The following is a 24,903-nucleotide window of genomic DNA, read 5'->3' on the forward strand; positions in this document are numbered from 1 at the left end:
TTTTGAAAATTAGGATTCCTGTAGGAATTATCCTGAAAATTGGAATTTCGCTGTGGATTCCCTAGAAGTTATTCGCCTGCTGATTTCTTGGAGTCCAATTTCTTGGAGACCATGCCCTGAACATATTAATAATGGGTCTTGGTCTTTGGAAAAATCTGCCATTCCAGGGCCTGTTAAATGTCTGCCTAGGGTTTTCCTGTTTCCTGGTTTGTTGCTGCGGCATAAAGCCTCTGCTGGGATTCCTGATTTGTGCGTTAAATGTAAATTTTGGAATGCCAGGGAGTTCCTCGGCAGTCTGAAAACCTTAATTATGTTTTCAATTATCCCTGCTTGTGCTATTGAATTCATACTGTGTTTAGCCAGACCATCATCTCTAATGCGTCTTTTGGAGCCAAAATTAATATAAGACCTCATATTTTGTTAAAATAACGATGTCATATTAAAATAACACCAGGTCTTATATTAATTTTTGCTCCAGAAGATGCATTAGAGCTGATTGTCTGGCTAGGTCTTATTTTCAAGGACACACGGTACAGTGGTACCTCGGTTTTCGAACGTAATCCTTTCCGGAAGACCATTCGAGTTCTGAAATGTTCAAAAACCGAGGCACGGTTTCCCCATTGAAAGTAACGCAAAATGGATTAATCCGTTCCAGACCTTTAAAACCAACCCCTAAAACTGCAAATTTAGCATGAATTTTACTATCTTATGATACCATAGCTACATAAAATTTACAGCGTTCGTAAACCGGAATGTTCGTCAATGGAGACGTTCGAAAACTGAGGTACCACTGTATGTGACATTTTTAGGTGTGGCGGGGCTCTTCTGAGTATGGCCTTTTTTATTGCATTTGAAGCAGTAACCTGCATGGGAGTGTTAATATTTTCGTCATCTGTCATTGCCAGAATTGCCAATTTTCTAGTGACTTTGATGGCTTGGGCTGTGTCCTTCCAGTGTAAACCATCCCCCAGGGACGTTAGGTCCACTGTAGGGTATGTGGCTCGCCAGGCCTCTGCGATCCAATCCCACAGTGTCAGTATCCATTGGGGATGCCCGAGTTATGGCCAATAGCTGTGCATTCAACTGAGATTGCTCAGTGACGGCTGATATTTGCCTCAGCTCTGTTCCTGTAAGTATGATAGTGTTTCCTCCTTTATCCCCAATACGGAGAAGCCATTCTGCGTCTGCCAAATCTTATTGTGAGAAATCAGCCCTCATGGTCTGGAGTTCTGCTCTAGTGAATCCTCTTCCTTTCCTAGGTGGTGTTGTGTTCCCTGTCCATGGTTATAATCTGTAACCTGTTTTCTAGTTATTACCGGTCTAGCCTGGTAGACTTCCTCTGGGGCCCACGGGTTGTTATAATCTGGATCCTCCGAGTGCGGATCCCTTGGTTTCCATTCATCGTCATTTTTAAACCTAACCTTTAGGTTTTCTGCAGATCTGCTCAAAATTTTGCTGGCCAGTGTCTTTCCTTTATTCCTGTCCTTATCGACCTGCAAGAGGCTTTGAAGCAAAATCGCAGGAATTTCCTGCGTGGGAGCCCTTGAAATGAAAGGATTCTCATTTTTAGGATTTTTGAGATCCATCCGTTCATCCTCGGGGGTTTGTACAGGAAGCCGTTTCCTGACGTCTATTCTGTCTCATACCATTGGTCCTCCTTATTAAGCACAGTGTTTGAACGTCTCCTAATCCTAATCTTCTTTTTTAGGGATTTAGCTAGAGCCACATCCTATGGAAGAGAGAGTGAGAAAGAGAGAGAGAGAGATCTAAATGACACAGAAAATAAGCTATAGAAGTTTGGATGCAAGAGAATATAAGCAATTAGTTTTCCAAACCAAAAATTTCCATTTCACAGTTCCAGCTGTTGACAAATTCTGTCTCGATTTTTCCTCACACAGTTCAGCTTGTCATATATTATTTTGGTTATCCAACGTGCCATACGTTGTTACCCACTGTCATCGAGCAGATAGACTTTAAGAAAAAATTATTCCTTCCTTTTCTTTAAAGAAGGGCATAGTTCAAAATGGCCCATGCGGGCATCGAAACGGCAATCTTGGTGTTAACAGTAACGTGCTCTACCCCGCTGAGCTCACCGTCTTTCCTGAGAAGTTTCTGTTCTTGAAAAAGGAGTGCTGACTACGCCAATTTATGACTGACTGTGCCAATTTATGGCCAAGGCTTGCGCATCAGTTGTGAAGTCAGTGGGGAAGTGAAAAGTGCCCACTCTGCCAATTTATGTTGCGACCACCTGAAAGGGCAATCCCCACATTTCAGTCTTTTCCTGAAAGTCAAGGGGACATTAACCCCCCGGCCAGGCTCTACGTCCCTGCGTGGTACTCGGGACGCGAGTGGGGAACAGTCCCGGCACACAGTTTCAGGTAGAGTGAGTAACACAGCTTTATTTGGGAGCCAATGTCCCTCCAGAGCCAATGCTCTGGTAAGCACAGAAGGCTATACAGAATAGAATAGAATTTAATAAGGAACCAAGTCCTAGAGTCAGTCGGGATGGAGAAGGTCCCTGGTCCGGGAGAGGCGACTGGGCCCGTGATGGGTCTGAGGCGAGCTAGTCTTGCAAGGAAGAGCTTCGGAGAGTCCCGGGGTATCGCGGCTTGCACCTCGCAGCGGGTCTTAGCCAGAGCACCCAGTAGGACCACTCATGGCACTGCTCTGGAGTTCTGCCTTTATCCTCTTTTCCTTGGACTTGTTTACTTCTTAGCTGATAACCAGAAGTGGATTGCCAGGAGGTGTTCGTCTCTTAGGTGATAACCAGAAGTTGTTTGCCAGGACTCGTTTACCTCTTAGGTGGACGTGTTTACCACTCCATTTTGTTATGCTCAGTTTCACACATAAATATCAACATGTTTACTTTCATGTATATGCTCTACACATAAACATGTCTACTTTCACTTCACTCTTACCAGTCTCCCACACGTGCAGCCATAGTCCTGATCCTACTGCCCTGTTTCCCGAAAATAAGACCCCCAAAATGAGCCCCAGTTAAGATCTCAGCCAGGTGGATGCATTTAGTATGTTATGATGATGTTCCAGAAGAAGATGATATGACTGTGTTTGAATAAATGTAGATTGTTGTACGTGAAAAAAAGAAGACATCCCTTGAAAATAAGCCCTAGTGGAGCAAAAATTAGTATAAGACCCGGTCTTATTTTTGGGGAAACACGGTAGTAAACAACTTGTTTTGCAAACCTCAATCCACACATATATTTTACATGCTTTATACAGTGCTCTAGTCCCTGCGTTCTTGTCGCTCATTTCACATGCAAGTAAACAGTGGCGAGGAAAGAGTAAGCCGGTTGCCCAGGTCACATAACTGGAAAGTCGCCAGGCTCAAACCCGAGGCCAAGCTGCCTTCCAGGCTGGAGTCCGGTTCCTTGGTTATTGTGCCTAACTTTACCTAACTTTCCCGGGCCTCTTTCACCCAGTCCCCTGGGAGCAGGCACCACCCTTTTCCTCCGGGAGGAGTAGGGAGAGGGCTGGTCCCCAAGCGCAGTCCCCTCCCTGGACCCTCCTCCCCAGGCTTTAAGTCGGCGCCGGGACCTGGAGCCGGCAGTCCAGGGCTGGCCCGCTCCCCCGGTGATCGCGCAGATGGCGGCGCTAGCGACAGTGGCCAAGAAAGTGTGGAGCGCGCGGCGGCTCCTGGTGCTGCTCTTCGCGCCGCTCGCGCTGCTGCCGGTGGTCTTCGCCCTCCCGCCCAAGGTAACGCCTCCTCTGCCTGTGCATCCCCCATCCGCTTCCCTGGCTGCGCCACAGGCAGGACCCTCTTTTCCCAAACCTCTGAAGCCGGGGACCGCTGAGGTCCCAGTCTAGACAGATTTCACCAGATCCCCCTCCAGCCTTTTCCCACTTTGATCCTGCCTCGGGCTGCTGTGAACACCCCTAACTCCTTTTCCCCTTTCCCAGCTGCTCCCTGGAGCCTGAGTCACACCCAGCCTCTGGATCGTGTCACTTCTACATGAATGATTTCTCTTTATTAAGCGCTAACTTCGTGTTTGGCACCGTGTTTGCACCTTTCACTTGACAATCACGAACACTAATGAACGTGACGCTGTATGACCTGGGCAAGTCGCTTAACCTCTCTGAACTTCAGTTTACTCTTATGTAAAAGGGGCGGGGAATGATAGTGCCAATCCATAGGGTTGTGGTGACTAGTAAATGAAGCCATACAGTCACGAGCTGCATAAACCTGATGATGTTTCAGTTGATGACGGATGGCATATACGTCAGTGGTCCCATAAGATTATAATGGAGCCAAAAAATTCCTATTGCCTAGTGACGTGTAACTATCCTGACACTGCAGAACAAACATTCCCACATGTTTGTGGTGATGCTCGTGTAAAAACAAACCTACTGCGCTGACAGTCGTATAAAAGTATATAGTGCATACAGTTATGTACAGTACGTAATACTTGATAATAAACGACTATGTTACTGGTTTATGCATGTATTATACTATACTTTCTAGCGTACTCTTTCTACTTATATAGAAAAAGTTTGCTGTAAAACAGTATGTCGCGTTAGCCGGCTGGAGCCCACACATCTCGTTCTTTACGGCATCTCTTGATTGCATCATATTCTCTTGTGTTTAATTTAATCTCGTGCTGTTTTGTACAGTACCATGCTGTACAGGCTTCTAGCCTAGGAGCAACAGGCTAGACCGTACACCGTCGGTGTGTAGTAGGTTGTACCACCTAGGCTTGTGTAAGTGCACGCTGTGATGTTCGCACGACGCCATTGCCTGAAGATGCATGTCTCGGAATGTGTATCCCCGTTGTTAGTGGCTCATGACTGTGTGTGTAAATCTCTGAGAACTGAGCCTTATACAGTAAGTGCCTCGTCATACACCGGTGGGCCTTCACCCAGGCGCCATGCATGATGGGGACAGCCAAGTTTCCTAAAGGCTTACTAGGAGCAAGGTGCAGCGCTCAGCTTTGCCTTACGTGCATCATCTCCGTTAATCCTCTCAGTGCCCCTCAGAGGTGCAGGATCATTTATCCCAGTTTTCAGAGAAGAAAAGTGAGGCTCAGAGAGATGAAGTGACTTGCTCAGAATCACACAGCAAGCAGCTGAGTGGGGGTTCAATCCCTAGCTTGTCAGAATCCAGAATCCTAGCTTTTTCTAGACTCTCAAAGAAAGTCTAGAAGGTCAAATGGTGCAGATAGATATCAAGAGTATCACGATGAAAATCACCACCAATGGGAGCTGGAAGGAGATGGTACCGAAAGTCCCTCTTGGTTCCTTCACCTGTGTCCGGCTCATCCAGGCATCATGGAAGGGTACTAGGCTCATAAGACAGGCTTCTACCTCCAGAAGTCACATCACCATGCCTCAATGAGATATTAAATTGTTCATAAAAGTAATGAGAGGATGTAATTTAGTGGTGCATTACCCAGCACACACCAGCAGAGACCATAGGAAGTGGGACAGGTGTTCAGAGAGGGCTGCCTGGAAGAAGGGGCCCTCCTTGGGCCTAGGGAGTGAAGAGGTACTAGGGGATGCCAAAGAGATCCAGGGCTAATACACAAGCAGGTTCTTTAGTATGGACGTATCAAAGCTGTTAGAATTTCTTGACATGGAAGAGAGAAACAATGAGTGCTGGAATAAGGAATAGGTCACTTTTTCTAAAACCATTCCATCCTAGGCCACTTGCTGATCTTGGGACTTTGGATCAATCCCCTTTCTTCTTAGAATCTCACTTTTCTTGTCTATAAAATGCGACGATCACCTTGCTAGTTTGGAGAATTGATGTGAAGAGTGGAGAGAGGAAGTCGCCTGCCTTTGTGAAGGGACCACTGATGGCAGGATGATGCGTCTGCGAGGTCCCAGGCAGAGCTCCGGGGAACAGGTGAAGCACACAGGTTCTCTCTCCTCAGCAGGGGGTCCTGGGAGCTCCCCTCTCTCTGCTCTGCCCTCTAGCAAGATCTGTGAACCCAGGGGCAGACCCAGGTGCTATGGGGCCTGAAGTACATAGTATTTGAGGGGCTCTGTTTAAGCAAAAGCATATAGATTTACAAATACAAAATTCAGTATGGGGCTGGGGAGGGGGTCTGAGCTGCACGTGTGAACTCAGGCACGCACAGATAACGTAACAGCGTGCCTGTAATCCCCTGCAACAGTGGTAGCCTGATGAGCACGGTGTTTGGTGAATGCTTCACTCTTACTATGTGCAGGCACCGTATAAGAGCTTTGCAGGCATTATCCTATATAATGTCCACATAACCAGGGAGGCAGCTTCTGTTAGCATCCCTACTGAACAGGTAAGGAAATGGAAGCTCAGCAAGGTTAGGTGGCTTCCCCAAGGTCACACAGCTGGTACAAGGCCAGAACGCAGGGTCTGTACTTCTGACCGCTACACTTTACACTCTTCCTAGAGTTATAAATGAGTGAAAACCTCTCCCAGTTCACTACAGATCTCTGGTGGGGACCCTTTGTGCAGCCTTAGCTGTCACTGACTCTTTAAGTGGCTGACAAACCAGAGCTTCCTCCAAGGAGGCAGGTCTGGCTTCTTGGGAGATTTTAGCCTCCTTCAAAATCTCTATCAGCATACTCAATAATTATATATATACAATTATATCTATAATCCAATGTATAATTAAATAAATAATTATATACATAATTATCATTATCATAATTATCATTATTATATCCTTGATGTTAATGACTGACGTTTCTCAATCTTATGTTAACCACAATGTGAATAAAAGCATCCTTAGAGAACATTGAACAGAAAACATTGCTGTTTTTATTGATCTGTGACATACATTTAAAGCAAACAGAGTGCCTTTGCTGTGCAAACACAGCTTCAAGACAATCCCTGTCATCTTAGTCAGTTTTAACCCCCCCCTCCCCTGTGATAACGTCTCCAAACAAAGGCTGGTGGGCTGACAAAAATAAGCTGGCTCTTCAAATGTAGCTCCAAGGCTAGTGTCCTCGTGTTCACCCCACGCCCATCAGATTGCCACTTCTAAGCCTCTCTCTCATAGAAATTCTGGAAGCCCCACTGCAGGTTGTTGTGTACGTATGGGTTCCGAAAAACTTTTGCGAAACTGCAGATAGCACATGAGGATAGAAGTCTGAGATGCTTGGGCATTTGCCATTTGCTCCTCGTCGAGTCTGGTTTTCCAGCTTGATGATGTCTCCAGGGCCACTGCTGCTCTGAGGCTCTGGGATTCTGATTGGTCAAAAGGGTTGGTCCTCATGCAACTGTCCCCTGGCGACTGGTGAGCTAGCCTGCGGGGAGGCTGGGGTTAATCTGAAGGGCAGGTCTGGGGGGAACAATTCTTACATTATGTCCTGGCTCAGAATGCCATCAGCAGGGATGAAAAGGAGTGGGATGCACTTCTAGAATGCAATGGTTGCAATTTCCAGCGCCACTGGGGATCCAGACTTAGGAAGTCAGGATGCTGCCAGAGGGACCCCCAAAAAGTTTTCCAAAAATGACCATCTTGGGACCTGGAGGTTTGGGGACTGGCCTAGGGCAGCTAGCGGGGACAGAAGAGACTAATAAAGCAGGCATGCTAATAAGCCATAGCCCCAAGTGCTTGCAGAGAAGTCTTGCCCCTTTCCCACCTTGCACCCACTGCAAGCCAATTTAGCTGGACTGATCACCTGGCCAAGACGAGTTTTTACAGTAGGTCCTACCAGGTGACTCTTTCTAAGGATGCTCTCAGGAGGAGTTCGGGGGTGCTCTAGGCAGTCCTGCTACAGAGTGTTGTGCAGGTTGTACACTGCACAAGTTACCTTGAGGAGGTAAAGTGAGACTGAACCAACCTATACTCTACATGCTGAACCCTGCACCCCAGTGCAGGGCTGGATCACCTGAAGAAGAGCCTCTCTTCCTAATTTGCACAAAGGTGTCAAGTGTGGCTATCAGCAGACTTGTTCTGGGATGGTGAATCTTGTCAGGGGGTGGTGGTATACTCATAAGATCAGAGGCCCACTTTTTTGTTGCCTAATTCTTGGGCTGGGGCATTTAGGTGGGAAACGAGGAAAACGGTCATTTCATTCCCAGTTTTGAGTCTTTGGAATCAGAATGGGATTCTCATTATACATACTTGTTCTGTGACCTTGGACAAATCATTTTACTTCTCTGGGCCTCAGTTTCTTCATTTATAACATGGCCGTAGTATCACCTTCCTCCCTGCTTATTATTTGGGCCCAGTGAAATCATATATTGTGCCCACATCATAACTAATTACTTTTTTATTCAGTGCTCAAGGTAAGTTTTAACGCTCCCATTCTGCAGATGAGGAAACAGACTCAGAGAAGTAAAATGATGGAAAGAGTATAGGTTTGAGTTAGGAAGAGCTGGGTTTGGGACTTAGCTCTGAAATTATGAGACAGGGGAGCCTGGGTTGGAGACCTCACATTTCTGAGGCTCGGTTTTCTCATTTGTGAAGTAAGAAAGACTCACATCCTCTCAAAGGGCTCTTATGAGACTTAATTAAGAAAAAGTACGGGGGTGACCGGTTAGCTCAGTTGGTTAGAACATGATGCTCTAACACCAGGGTTGCCGGTTCGATCCCCGCATGGGCCACTGTGAGCTGCGCCCTCCACAACTAGATGGAAACAACTACTTGACTTGGAGCTAATGGGTCCTGGAAAAACACACTTAAAATAAATAAAAGTTTAAAAACAAAAGAGAGAGAAGGTACAGAAATTGTCCAGTGCAGGACCAAATATAGTGGGAATTTATAGTAATGACAATAACTGCTAATTCTCCCCCCCCACCCTATACTGTTTTACATGCTTTCCACATTGTTATTCATTTACTCTTCACATCAGCCTTATAGGAATAATGATCACCAGTTTTACAGATGAGGAAAGAGAGGCACAGAGAAGTTAGGTAATGTTCCTGAGGTCACACAGCTACTAAATATTACTTCAGTCACTTCTCCTCGTCTCTTGGTCCTGGGTTTTGGCAGACAGGTGACCAGGGTTCTGAGAAGCCCTTGAGTCTTCCCTGAATAGGAGTTTGCCAGACAAGACCACAAGTCCGGCCCTGTGGATCGAGCACCTTCTCTAGCCAGCTACTGCCTAATACTTTTAACTTGCTTCATCTCATCGAACCCCAGAGAACTTGGACCAGGAATTTGTCCACATGCACCCCCAAAATGGCATGAGGTCTGATGTGGTTTCCATCATCCAAATGCCACCCACAACATTTCTGCCAGATCCCTTCCCGCTCAGTATTATTTCCCTGATTACATTCCTATCATTTACCAATTTTTTCCTTACATTAATGCCTTACTGCCCCCTCCTTTAAAAAAAAAAAAGCCAAAACAAAACTTAAATGTGGCTTTAAAAGTGACTTAGAAAGGAAATTTCATGTCAGGACCATGTATGGAAAATCAGGATCATGAATAACTAACAGAAGAAAACTAGCAGTAAATAAATAAATATCCAATGTTGGGTAATTCTGGCTGCATACAGCTGCCCACTTGATGCTGAGGGCCTGAGACGTGCCCTTTCTTTGTTACAAAGGGAGAGAAAGGATCAAGAGAGGTGTAAAAGGCAAGCTAGAACCAAACTGAGACTTTGTTTTGGAGGGAATGAGAAGGAAGAATCAGAAAGGGAGTAACAGTGGTATTTATTGTCCTTTTCTGAATGGTCCAAAGTCTTCCAGAGCGGGCCTCTTTCACTGCAAGAAATGCTGGACTTGCAGCCAGCATATACCAGGGTACCAAAAAAATGTATACACATTTTAAGAAAGGAAAAAACCTGTATTAAAATTGTAATACTCAAATACACCGATAATACAAGATGAATGCAAAAACATGAATACGTTTGACTTCTGCAATTACAAGAGGTGCTCAACGTGGTTCCCACCAGCGTCCAGACACTTCTGATGACGGCGAACTACTGCTTGAGCAACGGTGACCCGAGTATCCACTTGTGTACATTTTCTTGGCACCCCCGGTGTTTCTGCCTTCTTTGGAGATTCATAAGGTTGGCTGCCAGCCCCTGCTGCTTGGTTTCCTCATCTGTAAAATGAGGGGGCTACCTAGACGAGCTTCTTGGTACCATGCCACTTGGTGGTCGGTCAGTAAAGGAAGACTCCTTGCCTGTGGGTGGCTGCACAGTGCCTCACCGAAGGTGTCAGTGTCCTAGTCCCCTGAACCTGGGCGTGTCACCTTACACAGAAAAGGGACCTTTGCAGGTGTGGTCAAGGCAAGGATTTTGAGATGAGGAGATTATTCTGATGACCGGGGCGGATCCCACGTGATCATGAGGCTCTGGACAAGAGGGAGCCTGTACAGGGATCTGTACAGGAGGGTCAGAGTCAGAAGGGAATGTGATGGGGGCTCACAAGCCAGGGAATGCAGGCAGCCGCTAGAAGCTGGAAAAGGCGAGGAGTGGATGGATCTCTCCGAGCGCCTCCAGAAGGAACCAGCCCCAAGGGCACCTTGACTGTAGCCCAGTGGAAATGGTTTCAGACATTTGGCCTGTAAAACTGTAGGAGAAGAACTTTGTGCTGTTTTAAGCCACTGCGATTGAGGTCATTTGCGACAACAGCAACAGGAAATTAATAGGTGGCAGAACCATACTCACAGCTGTGTCTGTCCCATCACGTGGGCCCTTTGTTCCGAGGATGCAAACCCTGGGGTTCAGGAGGGAGCATGGTTTTGGCAAAAAGTCCTGGCTTTGGACTCATGTGGATATGAGTTCGGCTCCCGCTTCTGCCCCGATGAGCTGTGTGGTTCAGGAAGAGTGACTTCACTTCTCTGACCCTGTTCCCCCATCCGACAAATGGATTTATTCATAGTCCTTTCCTCACAGGATTTCGTGATGAAGAAATAAGTTCATATATGCAAAAATTACATCTCAGATACACATACATTTTGTTTCTTTCACAATCTAATCTTCATACTTTTTTTTCTCGGAGGGAACTCTGAACCTGATTAGGGGGAAAATGAACGATGCTGGTAGTGTCGGGTGGAATGAACTCTGTTGAAATGGTCAGTTCTAAGCCTCAGTGTTCTCATATGGAGATTGGGTCCAATAATAGTGCTGTGGGGACAAAATGATTTTATATGTTTGAGGCACTTTGCAAAGTGCTGGCTCATAGTAAGCACTCCATAAATGTCAGCTGTTACTTTACTGCAGTCACTGTCAACATTCCAGAACTTGGTGAGCATTCGAGTTTAATATGCGTAAAGAGGACACCTGGCCCAGAGAAGGAAGGTGAGTTGCCTGAGGTGTCCCAGTGAGTGAGGGGCAGCTTGGAGATGAGCGCCTCTACCCGACCCCCTCCTTGTCTAGTGATTCCCCGATCCCAGGCTCCCAGCCATCAACCTTCTATTCTAGTGACATTTCATTTTATCTTTGAAGCCTAACTTCTAGATAAGGGGTGACAGGGATCAAAGGTCAAGATCCTTATATCTGTTCAGATCATAGTAGGCCCTCAACAACGGATAAGGACAGCAAATATTTACCGGTCACTTACTAGGAGCTGTGGCCGCCTCGCTCCCTCTGCGCCAGCCACACTGGCCTTCTTGCTGTTTTTTGACTATCCCAAGGTTGCTCTCACCCCAGGGCCTTTGCACTTGCTATTCCCTCTGTCTGAACTGCTCTTCTTCCAGACAAGCCTTGCTCCCTCACTTCAGTCATCTTAGTTCAAAGATGAACCTCCGTAGAGGCCTTCCTTGGCCTCCCTAATTAACATACAAAATGAAAAATTCTTTACACCGTTCTCTTCCCTGCCTTATCTTTCTTCATGGTTTTTATCACTTATCTGGCCATATAGTACATATTTAAGGAATGGGCAAGTCTAGGTAGGCAGGCTTGGGATTGGCTAGTTCAAATCATTGCAGTGGGCTCTGGGACATAGAGGCTACCCCGAGTTTTCTGGTACCTGGTCCTGGGATGATTAAGACAGGAGGACAGTGGCCTGGAGTGAGAGAGCCCAGTAAAGGGGGTGGTTGGGTTCTGGATTGGCTGGTTTACATTTGGAAAGCACAGGTGAATTGTTCACTATCTCTAGGAATTAGCTAGACCTGGGAAAGGCTGACCCTCCAGAAGCAGCCAGGTCCCAAGATGTCAGAGCAAACTAGAAAATAGGGTTGTTATAATCTCCCATACTCTTTCCTCACTGTGATTCAGCCTCATAGGCCTTCTTTTGGTTTTTGAAACCTGCCAAGCTTATTCCTGCCTCAGGGCCTTTGCACTTGTTGTTCTCTCTGCCTGAGATGATATTGCCCCTGATCTTCCACAGCTGGGTCCTTCTAGTTGAGGTCTTAGCGCCAGTGACATCTCCTCTGAGTCCCCCTTGATTGCCCCTTCTCAAGTATACTTGCCCTCCTTATCCCGCAAAACACTCTCTAAAACAGCCGCCTGTTTTATTTCCTTCGTGGCATTCATCCCAGTCTGAAACGATCATTAATTTGTTCCTTGTCTGCCACCCTAGTAAGCTGTGAGTAACATAAGGACAGGGCCCAGGTCTGTCTTGTTCCCTGTAGCATTTCCAGTGCCTAGGACAGCGCCTGACACATTTTGTTCTCAGTAAACAAGCGAATGAATGAATTTGGACTTGAACCCGGATAGCTTTGATTTCAGAAGACGTGTACTTTTCCAAACCCCCAGACTGCTACCAATTTGTGGAAGGTTTGAGCTGGAATCTGTTTCCAGCCCTTTCATTTTTCAGCTGGGGAGACTGAGGCACAGAGGGGGCATGGGAGGACTTTCCCAGGCTACCCCAGCCAGGGGGTCCCAGAACCCTTATTGTGCCCCTTCCGTGCTGTCCCTGTCAGGTTTGGCCCATTGCTTACACAGACCCCTTGGTCTCGGAACCATCCCTGTGAGGCCCCGCCAATTTTCCACTTTCCCGGAGCTCCTGCCAGGTGTGTAAACAGGCCAATGTGATTCCCCGTGATGAGGCAAGGAGCAAGATCGTGTTTCCTGACCCGACGCAACAGGACATTGCCCTCTGGACTGATGAGCAGCATTTTCTGACACCCCCAGACCTTGAAGACACAAAGTCAGAACCCTAGCTAGGCTGGACCTGGCCAGGGCCAGGAACAAGTCACACACAAGGACCCGAACCGCTCTCTCCAGCTGAGATGTATCAAGAAAGAGACACTTAAGGCTGTACCACCTCCCGCCTCCCCCAGCCTCTATTTCCTCATCTGCAAGGTGGGCATAATGAAACCCACCTGCTGGGAAGACTTAAGAGTGCTCGATGCATAGTAGTTGCTCAATAAAAAATTTCAGCTGTTGCTATTATCTGCAAAACAGGGATACTAGGCTCTCGGTTCTACTTGTCCCTGAAATTCACAAGGGGACAGGGAGTCAACGGGAATGAACCCATGTTGGAGGGGCAGGGGGACTGATACACAGCACAGAACAGTGATCCCCAGCTGGATAAAGACTTTTGAAAAGGGTTGGGGAGGCCAGCACGTTTCCACCGGTCAGTCTAGTGGCCGGTCCCTTTTGCTCTCCTTTCCTGTGGTTCTTATCAGTAGCCTGGGCTGAAAAGGGGATTTGATTTCAACAGTATGAAGCTCTCCTACAGGAATGTGCTGGTCCCTGGGAAGCTGCAGGAAGTCAGTTCAATTTTGTTGATGTCCTGGGCCACATGCCTTATTCATGCCCTCTTCTGTGTCGCCCAAGAGGCCACCTAAGAGCCATAGCCAATACCTCTCTAGCACTTACTAACTGCGAGGCATGGTTCAAAGCACTCCAGATTTGCTTGCTAGCTCATTTAAGCTCACCAGGGCTCTGTGGGGGCAAGAGATGTTATTATCCACATTCCAGATGAGGCAACTGAAGCCCAGAGTGGTTTAGTCACTTGCCCAAGATCCCAAGGTTTGGAAGTAGCAGAGCTGGGATTCAAGCTCTGGCATTCCAGCTCCAGAGTTTGTGCTCTTAGCCACACTGTGTGCCACAGGGTGATGGACCCATTTTACAGGTGAGGAGGCTGAGGCACAGAGAGCTAAAGCCATTTCCCTAGCACCTCACAGCCATTGGAGGAATAGTAGGGCTGGCATTCAAGCCTAGGTCTGCCTTGTTGAAAGCCCACACTCCATTATCCAGCGGAGGCAAAAGGGGAACAGAGTGATTGTGCAGGAGGGGGTGGGGAACATCAAGGAAGGCTTCCCAGAGGAGAGGCATGTCATCCTGACACTGGAGTAGGAGTTTAGAGTTCTCGGGGAGCTCTCTGAAGACAGGAGCTAACATGGGTGGTCAAGCATGATAGGTAGGAGCTTGCGTTTGGCTGCTTGAGTTCAAACCCTGCCTTTTTAATATGCTATGTGACCTTGGGCCAGTTGCTTAACCTCTCTGTGCCTCAATGTCCTCATCTGCAATGGTTATGATAATAATCAATGATGCTTGTAAAGGGCTGAACAAACGTTGGCTGCCTTCCTGGACAAATCACCTACTGTGTTCTGGGCTCTGGGAAATACTTTAAATCAGTGGTTCTCAAGCATTTTGCTCCCAGACGACACTGGAGACTTTCTTGGTCATAATTCGATGGAGGTGCTACTGGCATCTAGTGGGAAGAGGCCTGGGGATGCTGTTAAATGTCCCACAGTGCATAAGGTGGCCCCGTGACAGAAATCTCAGGTGCCAAATATCAGTGGAGCCGAGGTTGAGAACCCCTGTCCTTAATGCATTTGTTCTTTGATTTCCCGACAAGGCTTTGAGGCAGGCACACTCAAGTCCCATTTTCTGTCAAGGAAACTGAGGCCTGGGGAAGGGACATGCTTGCCTATGGGCACACAGCCTGGCAGAAGGCCTCGCAGAGCGGAGAGGATTTGGAAATCGCGGGTGTTCCAGGCAGACAAACCACCCCTGGCCTCAGAGCCCCACTTAGAGACGAGCTCCAGGCTCCGCTGGACAGAGCTGACGTCCCTTCTGCCCTCTGGTCTCTCAGCGGGCAGAAACAATGCCTTTCCCTAGGTTGGGAGAAATAACAAGAGAAGCCCTTGTTTGCTGCCTCCCACAGAATCACTTTCTGAGAGGGTGGGGGCAGCATCAGGAGAGTGTGAACTCTCGCACCAGACTTCCTGGACTCCAGCCTTGTTGTCCCACTTCCTGGCTGTGTGACCTTGGGCAAGTTACTTAGCCTCTCTGTACCACAGTTTCTTCCTCTGTAATATGAGGATACTGATAGGCCCTGCCTCATAGGGGTGTTGTGAAGATTGGTTCCTATACGTAAAACACTTGGGGCTGTGCCCAGGTATAGAAGAAGTAGTAGGTAAATATTTGCTATTATTATTGTAATTAGTAGTAGTATTGTTGTTTGCATTACAAATGAGCCTGTGGATCCAGGTCTGGAAGGGCTTTATAGTCCATGAGGTTTGTCTTTGAATCCTCTTGGCCCCCTCCCTTTTCTCACTGGGTGGGTTCTTGGGTTCTCTGAGCCTCCTTTTCCTCTTCTATAAAATGGAATAAGGCTCCTTCCTAGGAGCTGCTGGGAAGATTAAATGAGATAGTGCTTATTCAGAGAAAAACCGCAGTGCAAGTTCCCTTGCCTTTCTTATTGTTGGCCCGAAGCATGGAGCCCCAGAGGCCTGAGAAGTGAGGGATTGTGGGCAGTGGAGGGAGGGTCATTGTCAAGAGAGGCTTGGAAACTGCACAGGTCAGGCCTCAGCAGCAAGGGTCCGCTTCCCTGTCGCTTCACCACATCAGCTCCCAGGATGCCTGGGGCAGGGCCAGCTGGACCGGAGTGGGGGTGGGATGATGGTAAACAGGACAGAGTTGAAAGTGTCAGGGGCAGAGCAGACCCCCAGTGCCCAAGGGAAGTTAGGCTGAGTAGTGGGCATACAGGATGTGGCCTCAGCTGGCCCAGGATGAATCCCGGCTTGGCCAAGAACTTGCTCTGTGAGGGACTTCATTGCCAGCCTTGGTTTCCTCATCTTGTTTCCTGGGCCTGCCTACCTCATGGGGCTGTGCTGAGAGCCTGGGAAATTAAGTGCTTTGAAAAACATAACGAGCCCTGCAAATAGCAAGACAAGTACTAGGAATCCTGTCCAGCTTGTCCCCCCAACACCTGGGCCACAGTAGGTGCTTAATAAATATTTCCAGAATGAATATGGGCTCAAAAAGGATCTTTCTTCAGTGTTTGCTGTGTGCCCGGTGCTGTCCACAAGTGGTTAATACATTCAGTCAAAAAGTATTAATTGAACACGTGTGACATGCCATTTACTATTTCCAGGGGACATGGCAGTGAGCCAAATAGTCACAAATCCTTACATTTATGGAGCTGACATCCTAGCGAGGAGACCTTAAAAACAAACGGATAAATGAATGAGATATGTGGTATGATAAGTGCTGTGGAGAATGAAAAAGCAGAGAAGGGGGCAGGGAGGTGGTAATGCAACAGTGTGATTTTAGAGTCAGGATGGTTTCATTGGGAAGGGAACCTTTGAACAGATACCTGAAGGGGATGACATTTAACCTGAAGGAGGTGAGGGAGGGAGCCCTAAGCATATATAAAGGAAGAGAGTTCCGGGCAGGACACTTAAGTGTTTATAAGTGCAAAGGTCCTAAGGTGGGAGTGTGGCGGGTATTCAAGAAACATCGATGACCTTCCTGGTTCCCATAACAGCCCCTCCAGGAGACAGGCCCGGGTCCCCTGATCGGAGAAACTGAGTTGAAGAACCCAAACAGGATTTAAAGGCAGAGCCCACCCCAGTGCCCTCCGGCTGGATTTCGCTTCATCCAGAGAAAGGCCTCCAAAGGTGTGGAAGGGGGTGTCAGGAGCAGAAGGAGGTGGAGAAGCCTTGAGTGGGGCTTATATGCATCCCCACCCCATGCTGGGAACTGAAGAGCCCTTTGGACAGGGGGACTAAGGCCCCGAGGGGGATAGGAGCTGCCCAAGGTTACGCAGTGGATTGGCCTCTTTCGGAACAACTTGTTCCGCCCTCCTGGGCTGAGCCAGGCTGCTAGGGGCTCCTGGGTCCAGTGGGGCTCCCTCCACCCCCACCCACCTGTCTGGCTCAGGAATGATTAGGCATGTGAGCCTCCCCAGGAATACTTTTAATGAATGGCTCCAAGAACTTGAAGTTGTACATCGTCTGCTAATGAGTCCAGGGGACTAACACACTCGAGTCCAGATGAAGGGTGAGAGGAAAGGGGCCGCTGGCCTCAGAGGTCTCCTGGGGCAAGGCACCCTCTCAACTTTCTCCTCTTTTCCCTCTTGAATCTTAAGTCCAAATGGACACAGGTATCTCCTAACTGCTTTGTCAGAGTATTTTCAGGCATAGGAGAGAGGGTCGGAGAGAGGAGCCCTGGCTGGAAATCAGAGACCAGACTTCTGGGTTACCCCAGCTCTTTTCCTTTGGGTTACCCTGGCTTAACCCTCTGTGCCTCAGTCTCCTTCTCCAGAAAATGGGCACACTAAAATCAGCTCTGCTTGTCTTCAAGACTCAACAGACCCAGAGGAGATGTGAAAGGACCTGGAAAGTGCTTTTTTGTTGAGTGTTTGTCCTTTCATTTCCTTTTATCGAACCTACCGGAGTGTGTGAGGAGCAAAAGTCATAATACGGAAAGGGCTTAGCCCAGCACCAGCACATAGTAAGTGCTCAGTAAATGCTGGCTGTTACCAGTACTGTACCCTCATCGCTGAGCCTGGGACTAGGGCCCAGAGGACTGGGCTCAGACCACCACAGTGGGAATCACAGCTCCACCCCTTGCTAGAAGGGCACATGGATGAAGAAGTTGCTGAACCTCTCTGTGCCTCAGTTTCTCATTTCTAAAAAGGGTTGTCTGATGAACAGGTGAGCTAACACATGTCAAAAGCATGGCTCGGTGCCTGGCCAGTGTAAGCCCTCAATAAGTGGTAGCTTTATTATTTTCATCTACCATTCACTCTGAGGCAAGTCACTCAAGCTCTCTAAGCCACAGTGAGCCGAGCCACATATAAACAGGGAGAGCAGATGTAGCTGCCTCATGGGGCTGTGGGTGGAGTTTAACAAGGGAATCCACAGGAACCGTGCCTGGCACACAGTAAGTGCTCAATGCATGCACCCATCCTGAATAGCAGTGCTATTGCTCTGAGGCAACAAGGGAGAGATGCTTGAGAGGCGGGGAGAGAGAGATGCTCCCAGAATCAGAGCTTTCAAAGAACCACCACGTCTGTTTCCCCTTGACCTCCTTCCCGGCTCTCTCTGGATGGCGTAACATACATCTGAATTCATGGACGAGGACATAGAGGCTCGGAAAGGCCACCCTTCGCTCCAAAGCTCGCAGCTTGAGATGTGCACCGGGGACTGTCACCCTGAGCCTCGGCTGGCCTCATTTAAGTCCCTTGTTCCAAGGGGAGGCCTCCTGCCTGGATGCCGCCTGGCCTCTGCAGAGAGGGTTTCTCTCGGGTTGTCTCTCGTCCTGCCAGGCCGGGTCCTTTGCCTGGACCTGCTGGGTGTGTGCTCCAGGCTCCTTTTCCTTTGGGGTCCGTATCTATGTGCCACCTAGAATCAGCACTTTCATCCCCACGTGAAATGCCTTATGGATCATTGCGGTGAAACTTCGAATGGAAAGAGGGCAAGACATGTGCTCCAAGTAACAGAGCCCGTCAACAGTAGGTGATATGTTAAATATATACAGCTTACTCTGCCATCCCTCACTCCCAGCATTTTACCTACATTAACTTCATTCTTGCAACAACTCTATGAGGTGGGAAGTCTTACCATTATCATCATCTCCATTTTACAGATGAGGAAACTGAGGCACAGAATTAAGTCACTGGCTCTAGAAAGCAATAAGGCAGGATTTGAACCCAAGCACTCTGGCGCTGGCTGCCAAGCTCGTGACGCAGGCTCTTCTGCTTCTTGGCACCGCGTCCAGATTTCAGCCCCCATCTCCTAGCTCCCTGTCCACTGCTCTTTTCCACGGACCCCAACAGCTCCTGCTTCTTGGGAGACAGTCATCTTCCAGGCGCTGTGCCACCATGGTGACCCTGCACCACCGTGGTGACTCTGCAATGCCATCGTTCCTGTAGTGTCTATGAGCAAACTGAGGCTCCAAGCGGGGAAGCCGTCTGCTCAAGGTCACTTCCACCAGGAATGGGTGCCTGAGCCATGATGCTTCAATCTCTAAGTAGGTCCAGAGGCTTTGACCACTGCTTAGTACTGGCCCTAGGCTAGGAGTGGTGAGGGCATTCTGAGAGGTTTAAGACATGGCTTCTGCCTTTCTAGAATTCAAAATTCAGAGCGCCCCACAGCCTCAGCCATGGACACTTCTGGGGAACAGGCCTCTAGTGGGCAGCAGGAGGGCACCGCTGTGGCCAGCTGGCCCCAGTCCTCCACCCCGAAGGGCCTGGCATGAAGCCGCTGGTGCCTGCTGTGGGCCTGGGCACAGCCCAGTGCCCTGACAAAAATGCCTGCTGCAACCCACCAGGGAGCTGGTGTAGGGGGTGGGGCGGGGGAATGGTGGTAGATAAAGTTTCCAGGCAGCTCCTGCTTCTGGGCTTGGAGAACAGACCAGTTCTCTTTCTTTTCTGAGTGAATGAGGGGGGCAAGCTTGGGGTCAATGGGAAAAAAGTTGCCTTGTATCTGCCTGGAAGTCATTCCCCAGCTCAAAAATTAACTGCCTGACATGGCATTTTCTACCCCCCTCACCACCCACCTCTGCATGTTCTGCTTACAGACTTTAATCCCTGTGGTAATGGATTGGCTAAATCTGGGAAACTGGGATTTCTTTGGCAGGGGGATTACAAGGCTTCCGGTAAGAAATGTATGGGTTGGGTTGGCAGGAATAGGGCTGCTCAGGGACTGTGGGGACCGCCCCGCCTTTCTCCCTCCCAATCAGGGCCAGGATTAGAGTAAGCCCAGGGAGGCGCTCAGGGAGCAAAGTTTAAGTGGGGCTCCCTGTCAGGGTCTTGCACCTGCCTCACCCCAGGCCCAGCCCTGCTCGCAGCTCCTGCTGTGTGATAAAGCTTAGGGCACAGTGGTCTTTCAAGGAAATAAGGTAAAACAAGTCCTTATCTCTGACTCGCTGGGTGACCTCAGGCAACTCACTTTCTTTCTCTGGGCAACCATTGTACTAGGGGTTAGATTGGACCAGGGTTTTCAACCGTGGTGCTATTGACACTCCTGGAAACTAATCAACTCTGTGTGGTGGGGGTTGTCCTGACACCTCAGGCCGGTCAGCTGCATCCCTGGCCTCTACCCACTACATGCCACTAGCACTCCCCCCTCGAATCACTGCAACCCAAAATGTCTCCAGACACATAGCCCCTGGGAGACAGAATCACCCCTTGTTGAGAACCGTTGGACTAAATGATCTCAGGTTCATTCTAGCTCTCAGATTTTAAGATTTTATTTTAAGATTTAAGAAATTTTTGAAGCCCACCTTTAAGAAATTAAACTTGAATTATTAACACTACGGTAACATGAATATGTGATTATTAATGATTAATACGAATAACAATAGCTCACATTTATTGAGCATCCCCATGTGTCCTTCTCTGGGTCAGTGATTATATGAATGAAATAAATCCCTCTCCGAGGTAGGAACTATTCCCGTGTACCTACAGCATGTAAGGAAACGGAGGGTGAGGGCGTTAGGAGCTGGCCCAGGATCACACAGCTAGAGCGTGGGAGGACCGAGTTTCAAATTCGGGCTTATCTGATCCCAAAGCCCATGCTCTTTCTACTGTGCATGTTTATTGTAGAAAGATTAGAAAATACACAGAAATGGAAGGAAATACAGTCCTTCCCTGAGGACAAAATTACTAGGTGGAAAGCACTTCTGGTTTAAGTAGGTGAAATCTAGACTTCTAGTCCATCCACCTTTCTGAAGGAGTCTGACGACAGCAACAAAAAGTAGCAAAGAAAATGTCATCTTTGATGATGACGGGCAGACCACAGTCCCATCCCCGGGTGTGTGAAGAAGAGATGACAATGGCAGTGAGATTTGGACCAAATTGCAGAAGGAAACCAAGAGAGGCACATGCCTCTGAGCTCCCAGGCAGGATGCGGACTTCTCCAGAAGTATTTTTCAACCCTGTGAGCCCTTCCCAATCCTGGCAAAGCCTGGAGCATGCACAGGGAGTGGGGACAGTCCCTGAGACTCACGTGACAGTACAGAGTCCAGATAAACTGAAAGAGGGGCCCGAAGACCCTTGGCGAGAAGCAGGATGTCAGAAGGCGGGTGGAAGAGACAGGATGGTTAATGATCAGCTCTACGGTGGTAATGGTTCTACGTTTACTCTCTTGATTAGTCAGAGACCTGAAAGCTCAAAGAGACGCAGAAGAAATGTAACGTTCTTGCGTCTTCATACCTATTCTCCACACTAAGCCTGCCACTTAGAGTAGAGACTTATTCAGAGCAGAGCTGGTGAAAATGGATTCTGAGATAACCAACGGTGCTAATGCTTAGACAACTCCTGCCCCAGCTTCCTCCCAGCCCCTCTCCCCACGCTTTCCTTTAACAGAGAACTGGTCTGGAAAGAGCGGAGCCAATCCTGTGATGGATGAACAGCATGAGACCCACAAAAAGACAGTGTGAGAAATAAGTAAAAAAGGGGATATCAAAGATAAAGTCTGGAAGAGTGGTGTTAAGAAATAGGAGGAACTACTGCACAGGTACAACTCTGTGAAATAGCAAAATAATAATAATGATAATAACTAAAGAAATGATTTCAGTGGGATCTTCTGTGATGTAGACACCCTCAGATTGTCATTTCCAATATGCAGATGAACAAACTCAGGCTCAGAAGGTTCGGTGACTTGCCACAAAAATTCAGTGGCAAAACCACTATGCCCCGGCTTCCTGGCCCTCAGGCTTGACTTCTCTAGAAAAGCTCTGTCCAGCAGAACTTTCTAAGGTGAAGCAAATGTCCTATATTCTCTGTGCAGTATGGTAAACACGCCCATCAAATGCTCACGGCTACTGAGCATTTCAACTGTGGCTCATGTGAGGGAGAAACTGGAATTCTAAATTTCATTTCATTGGAATGAATTTAAATTTAAATAGCCCCATGTAGCCTGAAGCTACTGCATTTAGACAGCCCAGCCCTGGGGATTTCCTTGGCATTCTTTTCCTTTCTGAAAAAGAAAGCTGACCACTTTCCATTTCAGCCATCCTCCAACCCCATCCACCTCAAGGTTTTCCAAATCTGGTCGCTGGGGTCAGCCTTGATAATTAGGATCAGGCTTCTTGCTTTTGGTATCTGTGTTCCGGGGTACAGTCTCCTTCAGGCTCTTCCACCCCTAGTGGTTTCAGCTGAGTCATGTCAGCTTTTGATGGCCCAGGTGGGAGGCTGGGGAGTTGAGAGGTGTTTCACCTGGAGACATGACCCCACCTACCCTGGGCCACCTCAGCAAGATTCCCTTCCTGAAGCAGAGCCTCTGGACAGAACAAAGTGACCAGGAGGCTAACTACTGATCTGAGATGACCCAGAAAATAAGCCTGCAAGATGAGACACCTCCCCCAGCCTCTAAACCCCAGAAGTTAAAATTCAAAGGAACAGGGCTTTGGGATCTCATGACTCTACCCTTCTAGGTAATCTGCCCTAGAGGGTTCCAGAGAAGCCTCCATTTTGCAGACACGCAAACTAAACGTCCTGGGGCGTAGTGGCTGGTCTGAGTTCACCAAAGGTGCGGGAGCCCAGAGGCAGAGGTGGCACAAATGTGCTGCGGACTGGTGTGCAATCCTGGAGCCACCTGGACCCCCGTCCCCGGTCCATTATTTAAATGGTAACCAGGACGGGGAGTGATAAGATCTGCTCTTGTGCTCTGCAAGCTCCTGAAAAGACTCCTCTTCCTCTCCAGACCTCAGTTTCTACACCTGCAAAATGGGGGTCTTAAAACGGGGCAGGAATTTTAAATACAGCATCCTGTGATCCCTTGTAGAGAGATAAAAAGTCAACAAACAAGAAATACTTGAGCTATTGATAAGTGCTCAACAAGAACAAGGCTGGACAGTGGAGATCAGACCACAGCAGCGTGATCAGAGAAGGACTCCCTGAGGAGGCGACCTTTGAGATGAGGGCTAAACAACAAGAAGGAGCCAGCTGGGCAGAGGTCAGGGTTGAGGGGGCCCAGCAGAGAGGACAGCAGGTGCAAAGACCTGGAGACAGGAATGGGCTTGGCCTGCTTGACCTCTGCGAGCCCACCACTCCATGTTCACAGGCTGTGGCTCGCTAGTCCCGGCCGCCATGCCTGCTGGGAGATTTTTACTCTCCCAGAATTCAGTTCTGTCCCCAATACCTGGCAGGGGTGGGGGGATGAGGGACAGCAGCACTTATTAACCCCCCACCAGATGTCTGGCATCCAGCAGGCAATTCTGAATCCATTTGGAAGCTCAGCTGGGGCACTGAAGCTATTTGGGGTCACCCGGGCTCAGCTCCAATCCCTAACCAACGAGGTAATGGAACACACTCTTGACCCATTTACTGCCAAAGCCCCTTGCGGGCCAATGATTGACTTCCCAAATCCTGACATTTTCAGTTTGCTTCATTTCCCCTGGTCACCTCCCCAGCGGACACCTGCTGTGTCTGGAGTCATTCCTTTACAAAGGACTGATATTGACATCCTGGCAAGAGCACCCAGAGAGGGAGGGGGGAATGGAGACGAGGGGGAGGGCGAGAGAGAAACAGAGAAAGAAGAGGAAAGAGAGAGAGAGAATATGAATACAGGTTTGGTATTCAGAGCCTTTAAAAGGCAACCTGTGCATCCAGAATTTACCCACACATATTCCCACCCCCCATTATATAATGTCTAGAATTAATACATGGCAGAGAAAGGCTCAAAGGATGTCACCCATGAAGTAGATGTATTTGAACGTTCAAAACAGCTTTATTCATAACAGCCCCAAGCTGGAAGCAATCCAAATGTCCATCAGCAGGAGGACGAACAAATAAACAGGGGTACACACTGTTTGCTCTCCCAGAAGTCATTTCTGTCCTCAAGACCTGGCAGGGGTGGGGGGATGAGGGACAGCAGAATGGAATATTAACGGTCACAGAATGGAATATTATTCAGCAATAAAAAAGAAGGAAGTGCTGACACACAACCGCATGGATGAATCTCACAGGCATTATGCCGAGAAAAAATACGAAAGCACATCTTGTATGCTTTCATTGAAGTGAAGTCTAAGAACAGGCAAAACCAATCTATTAGCGATGGAAATCACGGCAGTGGAGGTTGGGGGATTGGCATCAAAGGGGCAAAATGGAACTTTCTGAGCTGATGGAAATGTATATCTTGGTTGTGATGTTATACGGTTATGTAAGTTTGTCAAAACTCAAACTGTACATCTACAATGGATGCATTTGGTTGTGTGTAAATTATAGCTCATAAAGTTAATTTTCAAAAAAAGTCATGTGTAGTCTTCTCTCCAGCTGTGACTCTAAAAGGTAGTCAGTGGGGGACGTTCTTCCACCGGAACTTGGATGACTACGCCTATAGACGTGACTTTTCCCATTACTCTTGGGAAGTAATTAAAATCCTCCAGTGACTTTAACACACAAACAGTCTCGAGTCAGAAGTTAGAATGGTCACTTCCAGGTGATCCGCGTTTGAATCAGTAGATGAGTAGAGAAGATCTACCCTCCCCAGTGTGGGTGGGAATCATCCAATCAACTGAGAGCTTATGGAACAAAAAGGCGAAGGAAGGGCGGATTCCTCTCTCTGCTTGATCCGAGGCAGCCGTCTTCTCCTGCCCTGGGACATCCATTGAAGCTCCTGGTGCTCAGGATTTCAGACTCACGGGGCTCACCATCAGCCCCCTGATTCTCAGCCCTTCAGATTGGGGCTGAATTACACCACCAGATTTCCTGGTTCTCCAGCTTGCAGATGGCAGCTCACTGGACTTCCTGGCCTCCATAACGGTGTGAGCCAATCCTATAAGCAATCTGCCCTTCTCTCTCTCTCCTCTCTCTCTCTCCCTCCCTCCCCCTCTCCCTTCCTCCCTCCCTCCCTCCATAAATATATATATATATAT

General features: G+C 48.3%; 1 protein-coding gene across 1 annotated transcript in view; it reads left to right on the forward strand.

Annotated features, from left to right (window-relative positions):
- Positions 1-3,417: 3,417 nt before the first annotated feature.
- Positions 3,418-24,903, forward strand: part of SLC13A3 (solute carrier family 13 member 3) — a 62,658-nt gene continuing 41,172 nt past the window's right edge. The window contains exon 1 of the mRNA XM_033094786.1: positions 3,418-3,714. Within this exon, the coding sequence (XP_032950677.1) occupies positions 3,604-3,714 (111 nt within the window). The 5' untranslated portion in view covers positions 3,418-3,603. The remainder of the gene's footprint in view (positions 3,715-24,903) is intronic.

Source organism: Rhinolophus ferrumequinum, chromosome 23 (assembly GCF_004115265.2).
Source record: "Rhinolophus ferrumequinum isolate MPI-CBG mRhiFer1 chromosome 23, mRhiFer1_v1.p, whole genome shotgun sequence".
Lineage (NCBI taxonomy): Eukaryota > Metazoa > Chordata > Mammalia > Chiroptera > Rhinolophidae > Rhinolophus > Rhinolophus ferrumequinum.